At 45.3% G+C, this 19200-nt stretch overlaps 1 protein-coding gene across 1 annotated transcript in view; it reads right to left on the reverse strand.

Annotated features, from left to right (window-relative positions):
• Nucleotides 1-5303: 5303 nt before the first annotated feature.
• Nucleotides 5304-19200, reverse strand: part of FNBP4 (formin binding protein 4) — a 30779-nt gene continuing 16882 nt past the window's right edge. Inside the window, exons 10-17 of the mRNA XM_029582291.1 lie at nt 18160-18264; nt 16624-16757; nt 15418-15611; nt 10322-10614; nt 8433-8577; nt 8051-8301; nt 6879-7036; nt 5304-6714 (exon numbers count right to left, since the gene is read on the reverse strand). Coding sequence (XP_029438151.1) covers nt 6624-6714; nt 6879-7036; nt 8051-8301; nt 8433-8577; nt 10322-10614; nt 15418-15611; nt 16624-16757; nt 18160-18264 — 1371 coding nt within the window. The 3' untranslated portion in view covers nt 5304-6623. The remainder of the gene's footprint in view (nt 6715-6878; nt 7037-8050; nt 8302-8432; nt 8578-10321; nt 10615-15417; nt 15612-16623; nt 16758-18159; nt 18265-19200) is intronic.

The raw sequence follows: 19200 nt of genomic DNA on the forward strand, positions 1-19200 counted from the left end.
TGCAGGCCCCGCCCTCTGGAACTCCCTCCCCACACACCTCCGTCTTGAACCCTCACTACCCAACTTCAAAAAAGGCATTAAGACCTGGCTCTTCAGACAGGCCTACCCCGAACCCAACCCCTCGTAGCCTACCCCCTGAAACAGTACCGCCCACCACCCACCCACCCTATACCCCCCCCACCTTACACTTTACCGCACCCCATCTACCTTACAACCTGTGCAATCTGCTTGTTAAAAGTTAAAATTAATTGTCTTTCTTCTCCTGCCATAACTGCTGTAAATAAGCATATATATATGCTCCTCATAACTTGCCATAACTACCGTAAATAAGCCTCCATATATATACTCCATACAATCCATATTTCCTTCATTATCCGCTGTAATTTTGTGACAATGTTTATCCCTCATTTATTGCCTCTCATGTAAATAGTTATGTTCCTTTTAATTTCTCAGCTACTATCTTCTTCCTCCTTTACTTCCCCCCTCTCCCCCCCCCCTTTTTTCTCAAACCTGCTCCATCTCCCACTCCCTTGTTTTTTGTAATTTCCTCCTTTCGCAAGTTTATTGTAAACCGGCGTGATGTGCTCGCACGAACACCGGTATATTAAAAAGCTGTTAAATAAATAAAAAAATATCAGCAGAGCTTATTGCCTCTCTTTCAACCATCTCACTATCATGGACTTTGAATCCTGCCCTTTCTTAGACCCACTCCATAGCACACAGAGATGGTCAGACACGCTGAAGCTATTGGTGACCTTGAGGTAATGCAACAAAGTCCACTTCACATCCAAACATCACAGGTCTCCAGTGTGCGGAGTTGACGCGTTCAAATCTGGGAAAGGCAGGGAGTTCTATCATCTGAATCAGACGGAACACCGACAACGTTCAGGAGAAAAGAGGGAACCATCCACAAAGAGATCCCAGAATCAGATCTTCAGAAGAGGCTCTCTACATGACACTTGTAGTTCCAAAAATTTTTAGCTGAAGAAATTGCTACTAGAAAAATCACATTCAAAGTGAGATCCTTCACTGTTGCCCTCCTTAAAGGCTCAAAAGGTGCCACACACATCCCTCTTAAGACTAAATTAAGATTTCATGAGAGACATTTTCCCACACTGGAGGATGTAGATGTTTTGCCCCTCGAAAGAAGCAAACCACATCCAGGTGAGCAGCCAAAGACATTCCATGCACCTTGCCACAAAGACAGCCCAAGGCTGCAACCTGTACCTCAAGATAGTTAGAGGCCAAGTCTTTTGCCAATCCTTTCTGCAAAAAGGTTAATATGAGAGCTAGCGAGGCCTGAGTAGGTCTTACTCCCTTATACACCAGGACTAAGACTTTCCAGATCCTCAGAGGACAAGTGGAATTGAAAGCCTTTCTAGCTTGCAACAAAGTGGAAATGACAACCTCCAGATATCTTCTCTCAAACACCTCTTCTCAAAAGCGATCTACGTGATCTAAAAATATTGGACCCTGACAAAGAAGCTTCAGCAAATGGGCAAGCCGTGGAGGACTGTCTACTGCAGCCACTCCAGCACTAATAGGATCATTTATTCAGGCCAGCCTGTCCACTGTATAACTTCTCCTACCAGAGGCCATGGGGGTGTGTGCTCGGGGCCAAGGTAGGACCAGGGCATCAACCCCTTCTGCTCAGTGTTCTCTTCTGCGACTGAAGAAATGGCACTTTGGTGTTTCCTTTGAGATGTCATCTAGTCCAGGTGGGGAGTACCATACCTGTGACAGAAGAGCCATTGCCTCCTCTGACAGCTCCCACTTCCTGGGATCCAGCTTCTAGTGACTGAGAAAAAAACCCCACTTGAACACTGTCCATTCCAGCAACACTAGATGTTCCACCCAGAGAAAACTCCTGGGCCACCATCCAACTCCTGGTTCCCCTTTGTCAGGGGAGCGACCATTCTCATGTACTGAATGTAATAAAAGCTTAAAGCAGAGGTATGCCCTCACAATACACGAGACTCCACAGGTGAGACTATTCTCATGTACTGAATGTAATAAAAGCTTCAGACAGAAGGGCGCTCACAAAACACATGAAACCTCACATAGGAGAGACCATTCTCATACATTAAAATGGAAGGTCCTTTAGGAAGCAAAATCTCTCAAAAACCAGAAAATCCATTTGCCCCACTACAAACCACCACAGTTGTTTCTCCTTGCTCTTTGTTATGATATTGTTTTCATATTGCTATTACCCTCTCTCTTGAAATGCCTTAACTCTTGTTAACAATGCTACAGTTTCTTGTAACTTTTTCTTTCCTGTTAATACTGTTCTATGTAAACCAGCATGATGTACCTACAAATGTCTGTAAATAAAAACCATAAATAAATAAAAGCCACTGTGGGTGTGCTGTCCGACAAGATGCGCACCTAGCAGCCGCTTAACAGAGCAGAAAAGCAAGTAACGCAGAACACACTGCCCTCGTCTCCAAACGATTGATAGACCAGGATGCCTCTTCCTTGGAGCACTGCCCCTGGGCCAACTGACTCTGGTACACTGCACCCCAGCCACAAAGACAGGCATCAGTGGTAACCACCACCCAGTCTGGAACCTCCATGACTTAGATGATCCTGACCAAGCCACATTGAAAGACTGGACCTGGCAGACTCCTCAAGCAACAGTGGAAGATTAAACACTGTTCCGACAAAGGATCCCAACGGGAAAGAAAAGACCTCTGGAGAGGCCTTGTGTGTAAAGGCCCAAGGGACTAGCTCCAACTTCAAGGCCATAGAGCCCAACACTTGAAAGTAATCCCAGACCCTGGGCACCGTTGAATCCAACAGCCTGCAGACCTGCTTCTGCAGCTTGAGAATATGACCCTTTGAAAGAAAAACCTTTCCTAATCTGGTGTCAAAGCACACTCCCAAGAACTCCAGATCCTGAGACGGGGTGAGATGACTTAGCCATATTCACCACCCAGCCTAGAGACCTCAGCTGCTGTAAGACTTGAGACATTGCTTGAGTGCGGAGGGCTTCAGACTTCACCCGAATGAGCCAGTCGTCCAGATGTGGATGAACCAAAATGCTCTTCCTGAGCACCACTGCCACAACAATCATCACCTTGGTAAACATACGTGGAGCCATTGCCAGATCAAAAGGCAGGGCATAAAATTGAAAATGCCTTCAAGAATCGCAATGTGCAGGTATGCCTCTGAAGTCTGAGGAAGCCAGGAGCTCTCCTTTTGCACATCTCTGCTATGACTGAGTGCAGAGTTTCCATGCGAAACCTAGGAACTGAGAGCCACATTCACCTTCTTTAAATCCAAAATTGGATGGAAGGACCTTTCCTTTTTTTGGCACCACGAAATATGGAATATCTTCCCATCCTTTGTTTCCCCATAGGCACGGGAAACATGGACCCCAGCTTTTGTAACCGACCCAAGGGGATACTACGAACAAGTCCCACAGCAGACGATAGAATTCTAACACGTAACAGTCTCTTATCACGCTTAGGACCCAGTGGTCAGTCATGACCTTAGCCACAACTCCTTACGGAAGAGTCACCATCTGGGTCCATCACATTCAGGCTAGTATCAGGGACAGCTGGATCAGGATAGACTGATACCGGCAGAACTCTTTCCTCTGAATCCTCAGTCTACATCTGGACTGCCAGGATGCGCCATCATCTTGATGACCCCGATAGTCCGCCTAGGAATCTGATTCCTGGAACTCCTAGATTTTTTACCAAGTCGCGGGCCAAGGTGTCCCTGAGCCCAGCCAGATTGCTTCCCAGCAGCTTTACTTGCTAAGTATGCCTCATGCATAAGTAGCACATTGTGGGAGCCTGATTCATATAAATCAGGCTCCCTTCTATTAGCAGAGCCCTGCACTGCTGGAGAGAATGGGGGAGGGAGATCATCCGATACCCTGAAGAGCCTTCAGTTGTAGAAAACATGACCGCCTTCCCCACACCCAAGGGGGGGGGGGGGGTGTGACTTCAGAGGCATTCCTGTGCCTGCCTTCTGCCTCGTTTGCCGCTCCAGCATGGCTTCTGCCTTCCCTGTCCCACCTTCTCCACCAGTGGCAGCAGGAGCAAAGCCCGGAACAGGAAAGCCGTGTGCATGCATCGCTGCAAGAGCAGCAGGCACTGCCGCATGCCCTCTGGCCACGTTGAAAAGTTGCTGCGCTGGCAGAGAGGCCCGACAAGCACCGCCACACAAAACCAGATTGTGCAGTTGACAAGCCCTGCTGCCAGAGAGCCCCGCCCCCCCGTCCCAGTAGCAAGTTGTTCGCCATCTGCAGCCACCTCAGCTGCTACAAACCCTTACTTCAGTCTCTTACTTTAATAAAAACCAAAGGGTACTTTCTCTGTGTGGCAGGAGAGCTGCAGGACTCCAAATGTTCTCTTGGGGAGGGGGGGGGGGGGGGCCCCAGGACAGGGTTGGGGACTAGTGGCCTAGTGAAAGTGACACCTTATATGCACTAAACAAAAAATTGAAAACATTTAGAAAACACAGAGGGAGCACCTTTAGTAGCCTCCCAAAATAAAAGCAGCTACAAAAAATAGTGGAATAGAAAGGGTAAATGTGAATCATTTACTCTTTCAAAAAAAAAAAAAAAAAAAAAAAGGGATACTATGAAGTTAGTAAGTAGCACATTTAAAACAAATTTGAAGATACTCTCACACAACACAATTAAGCTCTGGGATTTAAGGGCAGAGTATGTCGTAAAGGCTGTTAGCATGGCTGGGATTAAAAAAGGTTTGAACAAGCTGCTGAAGAAACAAATCCATAACAATTAACCAGGTAGATGTAGGGAAAACCACAACTCATCCCTGGGTGTTAGCAGCATGGGATCTTGCCAGGTACTTGTGACCTAGATTGATCATTCTTGGAAACAGAATACTGGGCTTGATGGACCCTTGGTCTGACCCTATTTAAGTCCTGAAAAACTACTTTTGCATAATTATTCATAAGGTAATTATAGTACTATCACTTATGGGCACTGTTGCAAAGCATATCAGGAAATATTTTCATTAGATCCAGGCTTCTATGTACCTAAGTGCTCTACTTAAACATAAATTGCACCTTGCAGTAAGAACTCCACCCCGAGGACACACAAGGCACCCTGGTTGGCCTGAATCTGGAAAAAAGAAAAAAAAACCAAACACTTGGTGCGATAGGAATCTTTCGCATCAAAGGATGGGATCTATACCAAGGAGGCTATCTCCTGCCTCTGCATCAAAGAGGGGTCTGCTTTGGCAGTCTTGGGGAGGATAGCTCCAAAATGTGCACTGAGAAGAAACATGCCTTCCTATAATCTTCACATGGACCCACACAAGAGAACATTAAGTAAAAAAAATTTAATAGTGTGTATGTACAAATTTACAAAGAACAGTCAAGATCTGGAGAAATACAAACAGTTTAAAACACAATTTGCCTTTTCTTCAGTTTAGCAGAATTGAATTTTCTCAATAACCTGATTCTAAGAGAATATTAAGATTATGAGAAAAACAGGTAAGGTAAAGACTTTCCCCAAGACCTTCCTGGCCTGATCTGCACAGACAGGAAGCTTTGTTCACGGTGCTGAGATGGTGATTTGTACGGTTAGGAGGAGGAAATAGCATTAGAATGGAATTTGCCAAGGATGTTCATGTTGGGCTGTATGTGAAGGGAGATGCTAACTGAAATGATCCAGCTCTTGCTAATGCTCTAAAAAAAAAAAAAAAAAAAAAAGGATACCAGGGAGTCCTGCCCTTCCTAATTTTAAATACCAATGAACTGACGCCATCAGGCTTACCTGTGCATGACAGGAAATATTTAGGTCTTAAGGCTATACCCTTGCAGTCACTTTACACAATCTTGAGACAAAAAGGTTTGACGTCTCAAAAAGGTAAACAAGGCCTTCATCTGTACGGACATTTCCTGTTAGCAGGTTCTGTTATGTGACTGCTGCTAGGAATCATCATAGGGCAAAAATTTGGACCTAGATATTTTCCAAACTATTGTCACATACAGGAACGATGAATAAGTAATGAAAAGGCTTTCAAGGAGCTTTCCAAAAACTACACACACCAATCTTCACCAAGGACGCCAACATGAGGTTCATCAAATTGCTCCTTGCAGTTTTAGTGGGTACCTAGCATCATCTCCTTACCTGCCCATTCACAGGATTCTCACTAAATCTGTTAAAAGGAATCTTTGTAGCTTGCATTAACTTTTATTGGACCAAAGTATGATCCTTGGAAGAAGAGACCTTCTCCAACGTTCAATTTCTGCAACATCTTTGGATGGTTGTTATAGTTCTCTAATAAGATCACATTCTAAAAAGAATCCAATTTTATCGAGGAACGCTGCAATATTTATGCAATGATGAAAACAGGAGCTTTTGATCGTCTCCATGCATATTACTCTGCATGAGTGGGGGCAAAAGAGACTGGACATTTCCTAGTAAAAAAAACCCCAAATCAAAACAGGAAATGTAGTTCTGAAACCAGCAGAAAGTTCTCTCCTTCCATGTATTCTCACCCTTTTCATTGTGAACAGAGCACCAATCTTAAATTCAGGTCAAAAAATCCCTGTAATAACATTTACTATTTATCTGGCAACAGTAAAATTAGTAAAAAGTATCTGAACTGTACACGAGCTTAAAAAAGTGGCACAAAATCTCATGTGTTTGACGCCATTTTCCTCCTTTTCAGTCGATCCCTCCAATCTTCAGGAAGAGCCTCAAAGTTGGCGTTCTTCTCTGCCATTCCACTGTCAAGAGACATAAGAGACAAACTCCATCAGTCTGTGAAAAAACCAGGAGTAGAAGGGACTACCAGTACAGCAAGTGCAGAGCATGTTACTGCAAGGCCTGTGCAGGACTCCTTCCCCACCCACAGCCCTTAGAAAGGAGGGAGACCAGCTCCACTGCAGACCTGGATAACTGCTGCAACTTCCAGTCATCAATGCGCTTCTGGGACTGACTGTCCCGATCCTCCTCACTGGAGCTTGAGTTCTCGTCCTCATCCAATTCACGCTGAATACTTTGCCATTTCTGAACTAGAGAGGGCATCTTTGTTTTATTCTTTTTCGCCTGAAAATCAGAATCACTAATGAACCATTGTGATGATCAGTTACAAATTAGTAATTAACAACCAGGGAGAGAGAGGAAAGCTAGCTGCAGATAAGAAAGGGAAAGGAGAAAACTCACTGAGAACACATGCCCTAGACTCAAAGACTGCTGAACATGCAACATTCATGCTTTCAATAATATAAATCCACAAATTTCAACTGAGCGTTATAAAACAATTAGAATTGGGCCACCCCGGAGGCCTAGCGACAGCACTGTTTTCTGCTATGCAGTGGACCTGGGTTGGATTACCAAGCTGTTTGAGGCTGGGGATGCTGCAGAGACAGCACTCACAGCTTCTGGGAGGGATGGTATCATAGTCCTTGCACACCAGTGACCAAACCTGGGGTATACAATTGCAGAAGGTGCATGGTGCTTGGCCCCCAGCTGAGGATTGTCACTTCAGGGACTGAAGGGAAACACTAGGTAGTTGCAAATGAAGGCTTATGGTGCTACAGACTAATGAAAGCAGGTGCTGATCGTAACAGAAGCTCAATCAGCAGGAGGAAGACTGCTGCCATCCCCTCTAGGAGTCCTGGATGTTACAGATGGCATGAAATGAGAGTTGCTTTATTATACACTTTAGTTACCCCTGCTCTACAGCAGGGTTGATAGCTAGCAGCCAATGTGAACAACTCATTTCACATCATGGGCACTGTGTTTTAAAGGTACCGTTACAAAAATCAAACCATAAATCTAAGTAGGACACGAGCTTTCATTAGCACATGACCAAATGACCACCAAGTTGGAGAGGAATTTCTGCTACCCTCCTCCTCTGATGTTTACATTCTGTTTCCTCAAACAGTGCCAATAAAAAAGGGTACTGCCTTATATTTTATGTCCATGGATTCTAATGGACTACATCTGCGCGCACACAAATCAGTACGAGTTGTGCAAATTCTAGGCCCAGGGAACCTTTGAGTGGGTGCCCTTACAGCTCATTAGCTGCACCCATTCTTGGACAGAGGAAGCACCTACCTTGTCTTTCTTTACCCTTTTTGGCTTTTCTGCAGGCTGTGGTTTAGGGGGTGGTGGGGGTCGAGGCGGTGGCTGTGCTTCTGGGACACTAGTGACTGGGAGACTTCTGCGTGGAAGAGCTGGCTGTACTGGGGTGACCGTACTGCTGCTTGGAACAGTATAATCCAGAGTACTCATGAAGACAGGTGTGGCAGATGAGACGGAAAGGCCCAAATAATTTGCCTGTAGATTCACTGATGCTATCTGAGAGCCTGTATGAACACAGACAAGAGCTGGTTTTAAATTTTGACTTAAAAAAAAAAAAAAATGCCCTGTCAAACATGTACAAGGGGAGGAAAGGGCCCAGACCTACACAAGGAGAAGGAGCAGTCGCAACATTTACCTGTAGACACAGTTGCCTGGCTGTATAAAACAGGACAGCTTCCAATAGTGGCGGCTTGCTGTGTCTGCCCAACAGAGATTTCTTCTGCTTTCCTCTTTGTTGCTTTAGCTCCAGTAGGACTTGATACAGCAGAATCCAAGTTATTCTGAAAGGAAAGAGATCCAGGTGGACGATCCCTATATTACAGTGTTTTCAGTGCCTATGTTCTCATCATAAACTTGCTTATAGAAGATCTGTACAGAGAGCACTCTGTAGTGTCATGGAGACTCCTAATCAGTTTGACAGAGGTAGGGAAACTAAGTTGCAGACGAGGGGACCCTGTTAAAGAATCATGTAGTACACGTTTGAAAACACCCACGCACCTCACACCACCAGAACATGTCGTGCCACAACACTGACATTCATGTTTCAGAGCAACATGATCAGAATAGGCTTTCTATGCACCAAAATAAAACTGCAAAGTTATATGGGCAATTCTTCAATTGATAAGGCATACAGGAATCAAGCAACTTCTAACCATCTTCCCAATAAACTTTAGAGCAGAAGTCCCCAACTTTTTAAGTGAAGGGATGCACAGAGGGGGCCAGGTTGGAGACTGAGTGGGGCTCCCCTGAAATCTGGCCATTTCAGGTGTTTGAAATGCTGCAGAAGGGGGGGGGGAGGCATAGCAGATAAGGTGTCAGTAAAAATAGTTCTAGGAAGCTGGCAACCCTCACCAGCCCCTGCTTCACCTCAGGAAGGACTTCCTCTGTTGCTGGCATGGTTTGGGGACCCAGCCAGAATTGCAGCCTTCAGCGGCTGGTAAGGGCTGGCAACTCCATTAGCACTGACGTGATCACCACCACCGCACATGGGCAAACAAGTTAATCTTGCTCCATTGGCCGATTCAGGAGAGGGCTGGAGAAAGTTCCTGTAAGCTTTCCTAGTGTCTTGGCAGGGAAAGGGAGTTTCCATTTATTGACTGAGAAAGCCAGATTAAGAGAATGTTTTTAACTGAATCCCAGAAATACAAGAGAAATAATCTAAGGTAGTGACAGTGAACTCCAGTTTGTGGTACTCTAACAGGCCAGGTTTTTAAGATATCCACAATGAATATGCATGAGATAGATTTGCATACAGTCGTAGGTAGGGGTGGCAGAAGCTCACATTTGTACTGATAGCAATCCTTGAGGTCACTGGCACATTTTAGTAAATACTGTTCACACCATGCAATAACAAAAATAAAGACCAAAGAAATTAAGGCAAAAGGAAAAAAGAGCAAGGGGACAAATATCTGACTGTGCATTCTATATCTTTTAACACAACAGGTACAATGCGACCGATAGGAAAATAATTTGTAAAAGAATCCCATAAATGAAGACTGGATATTCCTGCAAAGGAGGATGCAGACTTTGGAGGTGGCATTCTCAGGGAAGCCCTCAAGGATTAACTGGGCTTGGATTGGTGTAGCAGGATTATAAGGAAGGAAAAGTTAAATTTGACTGATAATTTTGTTTCCTTGAATCCTGTGCTATACCACTCCAGGACCTTCACAGGAAGCTTGGGGCTTACACTCAGGGAAGAGGTCATCATTTTTAGCAAAGGTAAATTGATTCTCCTCAAGAGGAGAATCTGAGATTCACCTATCGCTTTCTCTTGCCTCTGTCTTTATTGTTCTGAAAGGATTAATAATTTCCACATATCTAAGAAGAAATGTCAAATGTCCCAGTTCTACTCAGTGGCATGTAGCTAACAAGCAATAAAGTCAATTCATTCATACAATCTCAAGATGAAAATTATTTTCCTATGCTATATATACTGTGCAAGAAACACTAGAAAAGTCAACCCAGACTTCTTTTAATCCTGTTTTATGCATGCTATGGTTAGTTTTCTGCTGCTGCAGCCAGTACCTTGTTATTGAGGATCATCGGACAGAGACGTTTCAAAAAGGAATCATCCTCCGTTCCAGGAGCTGGAGGCTCCTCGCCATCTTCCTCCTCATCCTCCATGTCTACTTCCTGGATGTCTCCATCGTCTCCAGGAGGAGGGGGCGGTGGGGGCGGTGACTCAGGGGGAGGAGGGGGAGGCGGCGGCATGGGCAGATCCATGGGCAAAGGGGGCTGAAGCAGACCCCAAAATGGATTCATTTGCACAACGGGCGCAGCTGGAGGCTGGACAGAAAATGGCTCTTTACAAACAGGTACTGGGGAAGAGAGAAATGTAAGACTTCATGTTAGAGCGATTGAAGACACTCATCCAATAGGAATTCAATGCAAGCGTACAGAATGCACAATGTTTTTTTATATTTGTGTTCTTAAGCTTCGGACATCTTTAGGCCATGGCTTGGGATGGCTACTCTTCAGAGATACTCCTGCAAGCACTGTAAGAATCTGAAAGGGAGAAATTACTTACCTGATCATTTCGGTTTCCTTAGGTAGACAGATGGACTCAGGACCAACGAGTTGGGCTCCCCTGCCAGCAGATTTCAAAACTGACGTCACCCTACAGACACCCTCCCCCTCCAGTGACCTCAGCCCTTCAGGATTCTCTTCAAAAGCCACTGTGGACATACAACTAAAAAGCTTGATTAAAAATGGAAAACCTTAACTCTACGTAACCCAACACTGAACCCCAGTAAGATTATAGATGCCCTGATCCAGGGACTGGATGACGGCTTACCCGTAATCTCTTGGAACAGATATCCACTCCACAGGCGAATTCTTGGCACCATTCTTGGCCAGCCGTGGGCAGGACGCTGAGTCCATTTGTCTACACTAAGGAAAATGAAATTATCAGATAAGTAATTTCTCCATTTCCTAGCGTGTAGCCAGATGGGACTCAGGACCAATGGGATGTACAAAAGCTACTCCCGAACCGGGTGGGAGGCTGCCCGAGGCTCACTTAGTACTGCCCTCGCAAAGACTGTCGTCTCTGGCCCATACATCCAGGTGATAGAACCTGGAGAAGGTGTACAAAGAGGAACATGTCAATGCTTGGCAGATAGTGACAGGAGACAGCAGCCTAGCTTCTGCCCATGAGACCGCCTGGGCCTTAATGCAATGAGCTTTAATCTGAGAAGGTAATGGCTTTCCTGCCTCCTCATAGGCCCCTGTGACCACCTCCTTAATCCAGCAAGCTATTGTAGCCTGTGAAGCTGGTTCACCCTGCTTCCTTCCACCGTGAAGGACAAACAGGAGCTCTTTCAGACTTGTTCTGAAGCTTCCAAAGATACTGCACCAAAAGTCTACCGACATTCAAATGGAGGTGGCAGTATTCTTCTGCTTCCTTGTGCTTATCTATGGATGGCAATGAAATGGGCTGATTCAAATGAAACTCAGAGACTACCTTGGGCAAGAAGGATTGAACGGTACCAATCTGCAATGCTCCTGGAGTCATCCGGAGGAATGGTCCGATACAATGTCTGCAGTTTAGAGATGAGATGTGCTGAGCATATAGCCACCAGGAACAAAGTTTTCAAGGTTAATAAATGCAAGGAAAGATTGCACAGTGGCTGAAAGAAGGGCCCTGCCAAAAATTCCAATACTGGATTAAGATTCCACAAGGAAGCTGGCCACAATAGGGGTGGCTGGAGGTGCTTCACGCCTTTCAGAAACAGGAGAGAGCTGCTACCTGGACCTTCAAGGAGTTAAGGGTCAAACTTTTATTCAAGCCATCCTGCAAAATTTCCAGAATTAGTGGGAGTTTGAGCACCCGAGGGGGGACACCTCGCGCCTCACACCAGGCCTCAAACACTCTCCAGACCCAGACCCTGTGAGAAGGCCCCTGTGCAGTAGGAGGCACTGGGGGGGGGGGGGGGGGGGGGGTCTCCACCAGGAGTTTCCGCATGTGCACATACCATGGATGCCTGGGTCAATCTGGAGCTATTAGTAGGATCAATCTCCTGTGGTGCTTAATTCTGTGAATAACCCTGCCCACGAGGGAAGGCATATTGCAACTGTTCTTCTGGCCAGGTCTGAATGAGAGCCTTGATCCCCAGGGACCACGATCTCTTCTGTGATGGAAGAATCAGGGAACCTTCGTGTGTTTGGAAGGAAAACCTTGCCCTGCTTGGTGTTGAACTGGATTCCCAGATATTCCAAGGACTAGGATGGCTTGAGACTGCTTTTGCCCAGGTTTACAAACCAGCCGAGTTCCTGAAGCAAGGAGGTAACCCTGTTGATCACCCAGAGACTCTTCCTAAGAACATAAGAACCTGCCACGCTGGGTCAGACCAAGGGTCCATCAAGCCCAGCATCCTGTTTCCAACAGAGGCCAAACCAGGCCACAAGAACCTGGCAAGTACCCAAACACCAAGAAGATCCCAGGCTACTGATGCAATTAATAGCAGTGGCTATTCCCTAAGTAAACTTGATTAATAGCCATTAATGGACTTCTCCTCCAAGAACTTATCCAAACCCAGTTACACTAACTGCACTAACCACATCCTCTGGCAACAAATTCCAGACCTTAATTGTGCATTAACTGAAAAAAGTCCAATTTTCTTCCACAGACCTGGCCCAGATCACCCAGTCATCCAAGTACAGGTGCACCAGGATTCCCTCTTTTCTCAACACTGCCGCTACGACCGGCATAATTTTGGAAAATGTTCTGGGGCGGTGGCTAGGCCAAAGCCCAGAACGGATAATGGTGACCCAATACCGCAAAGCATAGGAAGAGTTTGTGTTCTTGACGGATTGGAATATGTAGGTAGGCCTTGGATAGGTTCAGTGAAGTTAAGAACTCTCCAGATTGTATGACCATCATCATGGAGTGTAGGGTTTCCATGTGGAAATGATTCACTCATAGATGTCTGTTGAAGCTCTTGAGGTCCAGGATGGGGCGAAAGGAACCCTTCCTTCTTGGGTATGATGAAATAGAATAATGCCCATTTTCCTGGGGCACAGGCACTGGGATTATAGCTCTCATCCTGAGGAGCCTTAACAGGGTAGCCTCCACTGCCTGTTTCTTGTGCTGGGAGTGGCAAGGAGTTATCATGAATATGTCCCGAGGAGTGCTACGAATTCCAATGCATATCCTTCTTGTATGACCTCCAGTAACCATTTATCCAAAGTGATCTCAACCCATCACAGGTAGAAGAGGGACAGTCGACCCCCTAATTCCTCATTCCAAGGGTGGGTCAGCAAAATTTCATTGGGGGGTTTGGGACGAACCTGAACCCGAACCTGCCCATCTCTTGGGCTGTCTACTACGAAAGGACAGACCTCCTAAGGAGCCAAGACCTCTGAAGTGTCAAGAGCGCTGAGAGCCTCTGGATTGACCCCTCATAGGCGAGGGACACTGTAACTGCTTTCTCTTACCTTCTGGTAGCAGAGGAACTAGAGATTTGCCCCATTTACTGGCCAGCTTTTCCAATTCACTTTCGAAAAGGCATGTCCTTTAAAGGGCATCTTTCTAAGATTTGCCTTGGAGGTTGCATCTGCTGACCAATTCTGCAGCCATAGTTTTCTTCTGGCAGCCACCACTAAGGCCACTCCTCTGGCCAAAGTATGGACCAGATTAGAGCCCACGTCAGCTAAAAAGGCGGCAGCAGATTCCATAACCACTCTGGAATTCACCCCCCCCCCCCCCCCCAATCCCGAGTCATCCACCTCCTGAGAAAGGAGCTGGCACAAACGAGCTACCAGGGCACAATAAGAAGCAATCTGTAAGGTCATTGCTTCTACATCAAAGGAATGTTTAAGGATGGACTCCATCTGTCTATGGGCTGATCTGGGTATGTACAGGGAACAGTCTATCGTGCGCATCCTTTAAGGCCACTCCTCCCTCCACTAGAATAGTTTGCTTCAACAACAGACTAGCGCATCCACTTCAGGGAAACAAATGCTCTCTCGCTGCCAGATCCAGTGGGTATAGAGCTTATAATGCTCATCCCCCTTTAAAACTTGCTTCTGGGGCATCCCATTCCAGGTCAATCAACTCCTTGATGGCTTGTAGTACTGGAAAGTAGCAAGAGGCTTTCCGTAGGGAAACATCTGTGGTACGCTGCAGCACAAGATGGACCGCTCTTGTTTCTAGACGGTGGATTGGCCAAGTTGCCTGTTCTGGTGTCCACTGACCTTGCGTCGAGTGCCGACCACACACTGGCCCCAGCCAGTAAGGCTGGCATCTGTTGTAACGAGTACCCATTGTGGAACCTCGAGCTCTACTCCTTGAAGCAAATGATCCAGGTCGAGCCACCAGGTCAGGCTGTCCTTGGGTAGGGGCGGTATCGGCAGAGGAGCCTGAAATTCCTGAGATACCGGCTTCCAACGGGAGAGTAATGCTCTTTGTAAGGGATGCATGTGGGCAAAGGCCCAAGGCACAACATCTGTCGTGGAGGCCATGGAACCTAGCAACTGGACACAGTCCCAGGCTGTGGGAAGTCGGAGGTCCCGAAAACGCTGAACCTGAGCAAGGAGCGATTGGGCTCGCTCCAGACAAAAAGAGAGCCTGTGCCTACTTTGATGTCGAAATGAGCTCCCAGAAAGTCGAGGGACCATGAAGATTGCTCCCCACAGGCAAAGCAGTGGCTCGCATGCAGCATGGACCAGTGCAATGCTGACTGCGCAGCAAGTGCCATCAGCAAGCGGGATTGGGAGCTGCAATGATAACGTCCTGAGTGCCCCAACTCTGGCCACCTCCAACAATGCGGCGAGCAGCAAAAAAACCAACACTGCTTTCCTGTCCCCCTTTTTTTTTTTAAACTTTATGAAGAACAAGTGAAACAATTACTTCCTTGAAGAAGGGGAGGGAGCTGAACCACCAGAAAGAGCAATTTTGGGTTCCCAACCCCTGCTCATCCTTAACCCTCCAGGGGGGATGGTTCTACCATGACCTGCCAAACCCCCTGGGAGGAATTATTTTTTTTTAAACACATTCAGATACAGAACACAGGTTTTGCACCACCTCTATCTGCTGTCTGGACTGATCTGGGTATGTATAAGGAAAGCTGCCATTTTATACCAAGGAAGCTTCCTTGGCCTTCAGTGAAAACGCCTTCCTTTACCTGTGGGATTTTCACTGGGCTTGGGCAGAGGGGTTGAAGTTTCTTCCACTTTCTCTTTAACTGCTAATTTAGAAGCAGCTTCCGCTTTATTATTTTCTTGTGCCTGCCCCTCCTCTTCTTCCTCCTCTCCATCTGGGAACTCCCACTGAGATTCGCCTGTCTGTTCGTTAACATAGAAATAGCGCCTATGGTCCCTAAATCACAAGAAACAAAAACAGCTTTTAAATTCCATCCCCCAGTAACGACATACTTGATTTAGTACTGTCCCATGACAGCATTCAGCTCTCTCAGGGACGAACCCATGATGGATGCACTGCTAATCACAAAGACAACGCACTGCTTTGAGAGATGAGAAATAATGGCCAAAGTGCTTTGTCAAAGCCACTTGCACCTCGATGGCTTTGTGAATGTAGGCTCTGCCTCAAGACTCCACAAAAAGGAGAGTGAGGCAACAGGTCACTCATTGGTTGGCCAAAAATAACACATTAAAATTCAACAAAAGGACACACATTTGAGTATTAAACGGAGCACTTTTAAGGGAAAAAAACCCCCCCCTCCAGTTTTAACTTTAAAGAAGCAGCCTAGATTAGGGGCAGGATCGATTCCTGCAATGACGTACTGAGATAGCTACCACTTTTTTTTTTTTTTTTTTTAAATGTTAAGAGGGGGGAAAAGGTTCTGGGAGCTGAAAAATAAAAAGAGAAGATCTTAAATTAAGGGGGGGAAGGGAAAAGAAAAACCCAAGAAAAGACAAAATATATATTTGGTCTGACCTGACGCAGGAGAGCAATCCTGTGCTTCGGTCACAGCTGCTGCCGTGGAGCTCTTGGTAACTTCATCGATGTTACAAAGGTGTCGGAGATTTCCAGAAATCCTGAAAAGTGCACACAGCTCTCGCATGCGCTAAACCCCAATCCCACCCTATACAGCGCAATTACACCCAGCAGAGAAGAAACCCATCAACTTTGTCCCATCATGAAATTTTTTTTTTTTTTTTTTTTTTTTTTTAGTTTTTATTTCTCCAATTTTGGCTGGCCCAAAAAAACTTTGCATGTCTTTAGGCTCTGCCTGCCCAGCAAGACGCTAAAACTGCGGTTGTTTTTTTCAGTCTCTGGACAGGTGACGTCACGTCGTCAGGTGGTGATGGTCACAAGTCACGTTTGAGATGTCAAAGGTGAAAGGTGAAAAGGGTAGGAGATTGCGTACCTGTCCCAGTGGCATGACCAGCCCTTAGGAGTGGCGTTAATTTCATACTGTTTTATCTGTTCTGCTGCATCTTGAAGTTTTCGTTTAAGGTAACTTCCATTGAGAGCCCCTTCTCGCCAGTCTGAGATCCGAGTCTAGAATTAACAATTCAAGTAGTCAACATTCTGACAGTATTGCAAATTAAGAGGTTAAAAGGAGAAAACTTAGGCTCAGAATTCAATGGTAGAGCAGCTCATGGTGTTCTGTAAGTATCCTTTAATTGTTAGGACATAATTGCCAAGCTACTCCTACAACAGAGGCACAGGGTCCTTTTCAAGATTACTAAGTTCACAGTTCTAACATGGTCGAGATCCGATTACTCAGCCAACGTGGGGATGAGCTGACTTCTACTTGAATTCTGAGAGGTATACCTTAACATTTATACAAAAAGACACAGTAAGAAAATTAAAGTGATCCAGTAAGGCTTTACTGGCCCATTAATTGTTCTAAGAGAGAAATGACAGATCACTGGTGCACTATATTGTGTTATACCAGATGGGCTTAAGTGGGATCAGTTTAAAAGGATTAGCCCACTGGCTAGAGAGTCCTGGGCTGGCAACTAGGAGAACCTTGTTGGCTCAAGAGCAGTATGGAGGGGTCCTATCTTGAAAAGGTGTACTTCTCCAGTCCTTGGGCAGAAAAGGGATCTGCATGGTCAGATACCCTTTGGGAAGAGAGACAAGATGAAAATCAGGCGGAAAAAAAAAAAAAAAAAGTCCCCCTCGCACACAGCACAAAAATTAAAGGGACTTCCCCTGGCAGCAACAGCAGTGGTGAAACATGGAAGTATCTGTAATGTTTAACTTTATAAAAGCAACAATAAATCAAGCCATATCTTCCCTGTAGTTATTGTACTATTTCCTGCTGCCCAAGATTTGCAGATAGCTTTATCCTTCGGAATGGCCAGCCAGCCTAACAAGCACATTTCCTGTGTTCTACTTATTGCCCATGAGGGCCACTTTCTGGTACAGTAGTTACCATGTCAATAGCTTCCTAAACAAAAAGTAATTACAAAGCTTTAACCATGTGCTCTATATGTACATGCCCAAGCTGCAGCAGGTACTTACAGCTTTCTTTTAGGGAGAAACCCAGCATGAGGATGACACTACATCAAAAACACAAAGCTGCTAGAATCCTGTGAGAGCAGAGAACAGATATACAGGAGGAGGAGGAGGGAGTGTAACATGGATCTGGTGTCTTGGATTACAGAACAGTAATTCCACTGTGACTAAGGGTCCAATTCAGCAGAATGCAAACTTTTAAAGGTAAAAGCCATCTTTTAGCAATTGAACTATATGACTGCAACATAGGCCAGCTAACAAAAAAGATACAGGAACAGACATTCCAAATTTGCTTCAGAATCTGAGAAACCACAAAGAGCATAGATTTCATACCTCTTTGCAACAGAAAGGATCAAGGATATTAGCAATGGTAATAGCACAGCTATCCTTGATAATCTCCATGCTGCGGTATCAGCAGATCATGCAAGGCACGTACCTCAGTCTGTAACAGCAGCACATGGAAGTTGGAAAGAGACTGCCTGCTAATGCCTAGGAATTCCAGTTTACTGGTTAGAGTGTTGGCCAGTTCTCCGATCTGAAACTGCCAATAGAATAAAAAACAAACAAACCAGAAGAAATCAGTATGTAGCAAGCAGAATGTCACTGATGTTACAGAAACAAACAGACAGACTAGCATCTGTTACTGAAATAAGTTGTGCCTGTTTTATTTTAGGGGGCCAGGGACTGAATTCTACAGTTAGTTCCACTACAAAACATTTCCCTTTTCCAGCACCACAAATTACCATCTCTATAGGAACAAAGTATTATCACTCACAGTATTCCTTTACAGATCATTTATAAATATATTGAGAAGCACAGGTCCTTGAGGCATTCTACTGTATACCCTTTTCCACTGAGCAAATTGTCCATTTAATCCTACTCTGTTTCCTGTCTTTTAACCAGTTTATAATCAGCGAAAGGACATCGCCATCTAAAGAGTACGGCGATCCTGATAGGGAAAGCATGTCCATATCTGCTAGGAGACAGATACTGAAGGGCTGAGGTCACTGCAGGGGTGTATCTAAGTTTACATCAGCTTTAAAACCTGTCTCCATCTGCTAGCAGGTGATCACATAACCTATTGGCCCCGAGTCCATCTGGCTACATGCTAGGAATTATTTATTTTTTAAATAAATTATAGATCTCAAATATTTTCATAATTTTCTGACGTGCCAGGCAGGGCCCTCTGTATTTATTACACAGACTGCACCCAGCAGAAGCAAACAGAGCACCACTGGGAGGCCAGAAAATGGGTGGTGATGGGAAAGGAGGGCCCTAAGAAAGACAGGTCTTAATGGCATTATCTTTATTAATTGCCTAATCCGTAGCACTAGGCGATGTACGAAGCTAGTTACTAGATTTCAACAAATAATGCTTGCCTTAAAAGTAACCTCAGAAAAAAAAAAACTGTAGCAATGAACAGAAAATACAAAAGAATTTCCTATTTTATCTTGGTATATCCTTAATCCGTATAAAA

The sequence above is a fragment of the Rhinatrema bivittatum genome, chromosome 17 (genome assembly GCF_901001135.1).
Source record: "Rhinatrema bivittatum chromosome 17, aRhiBiv1.1, whole genome shotgun sequence".
In the NCBI taxonomy this organism is placed as follows: Eukaryota; Metazoa; Chordata; class Amphibia; order Gymnophiona; family Rhinatrematidae; genus Rhinatrema; species Rhinatrema bivittatum.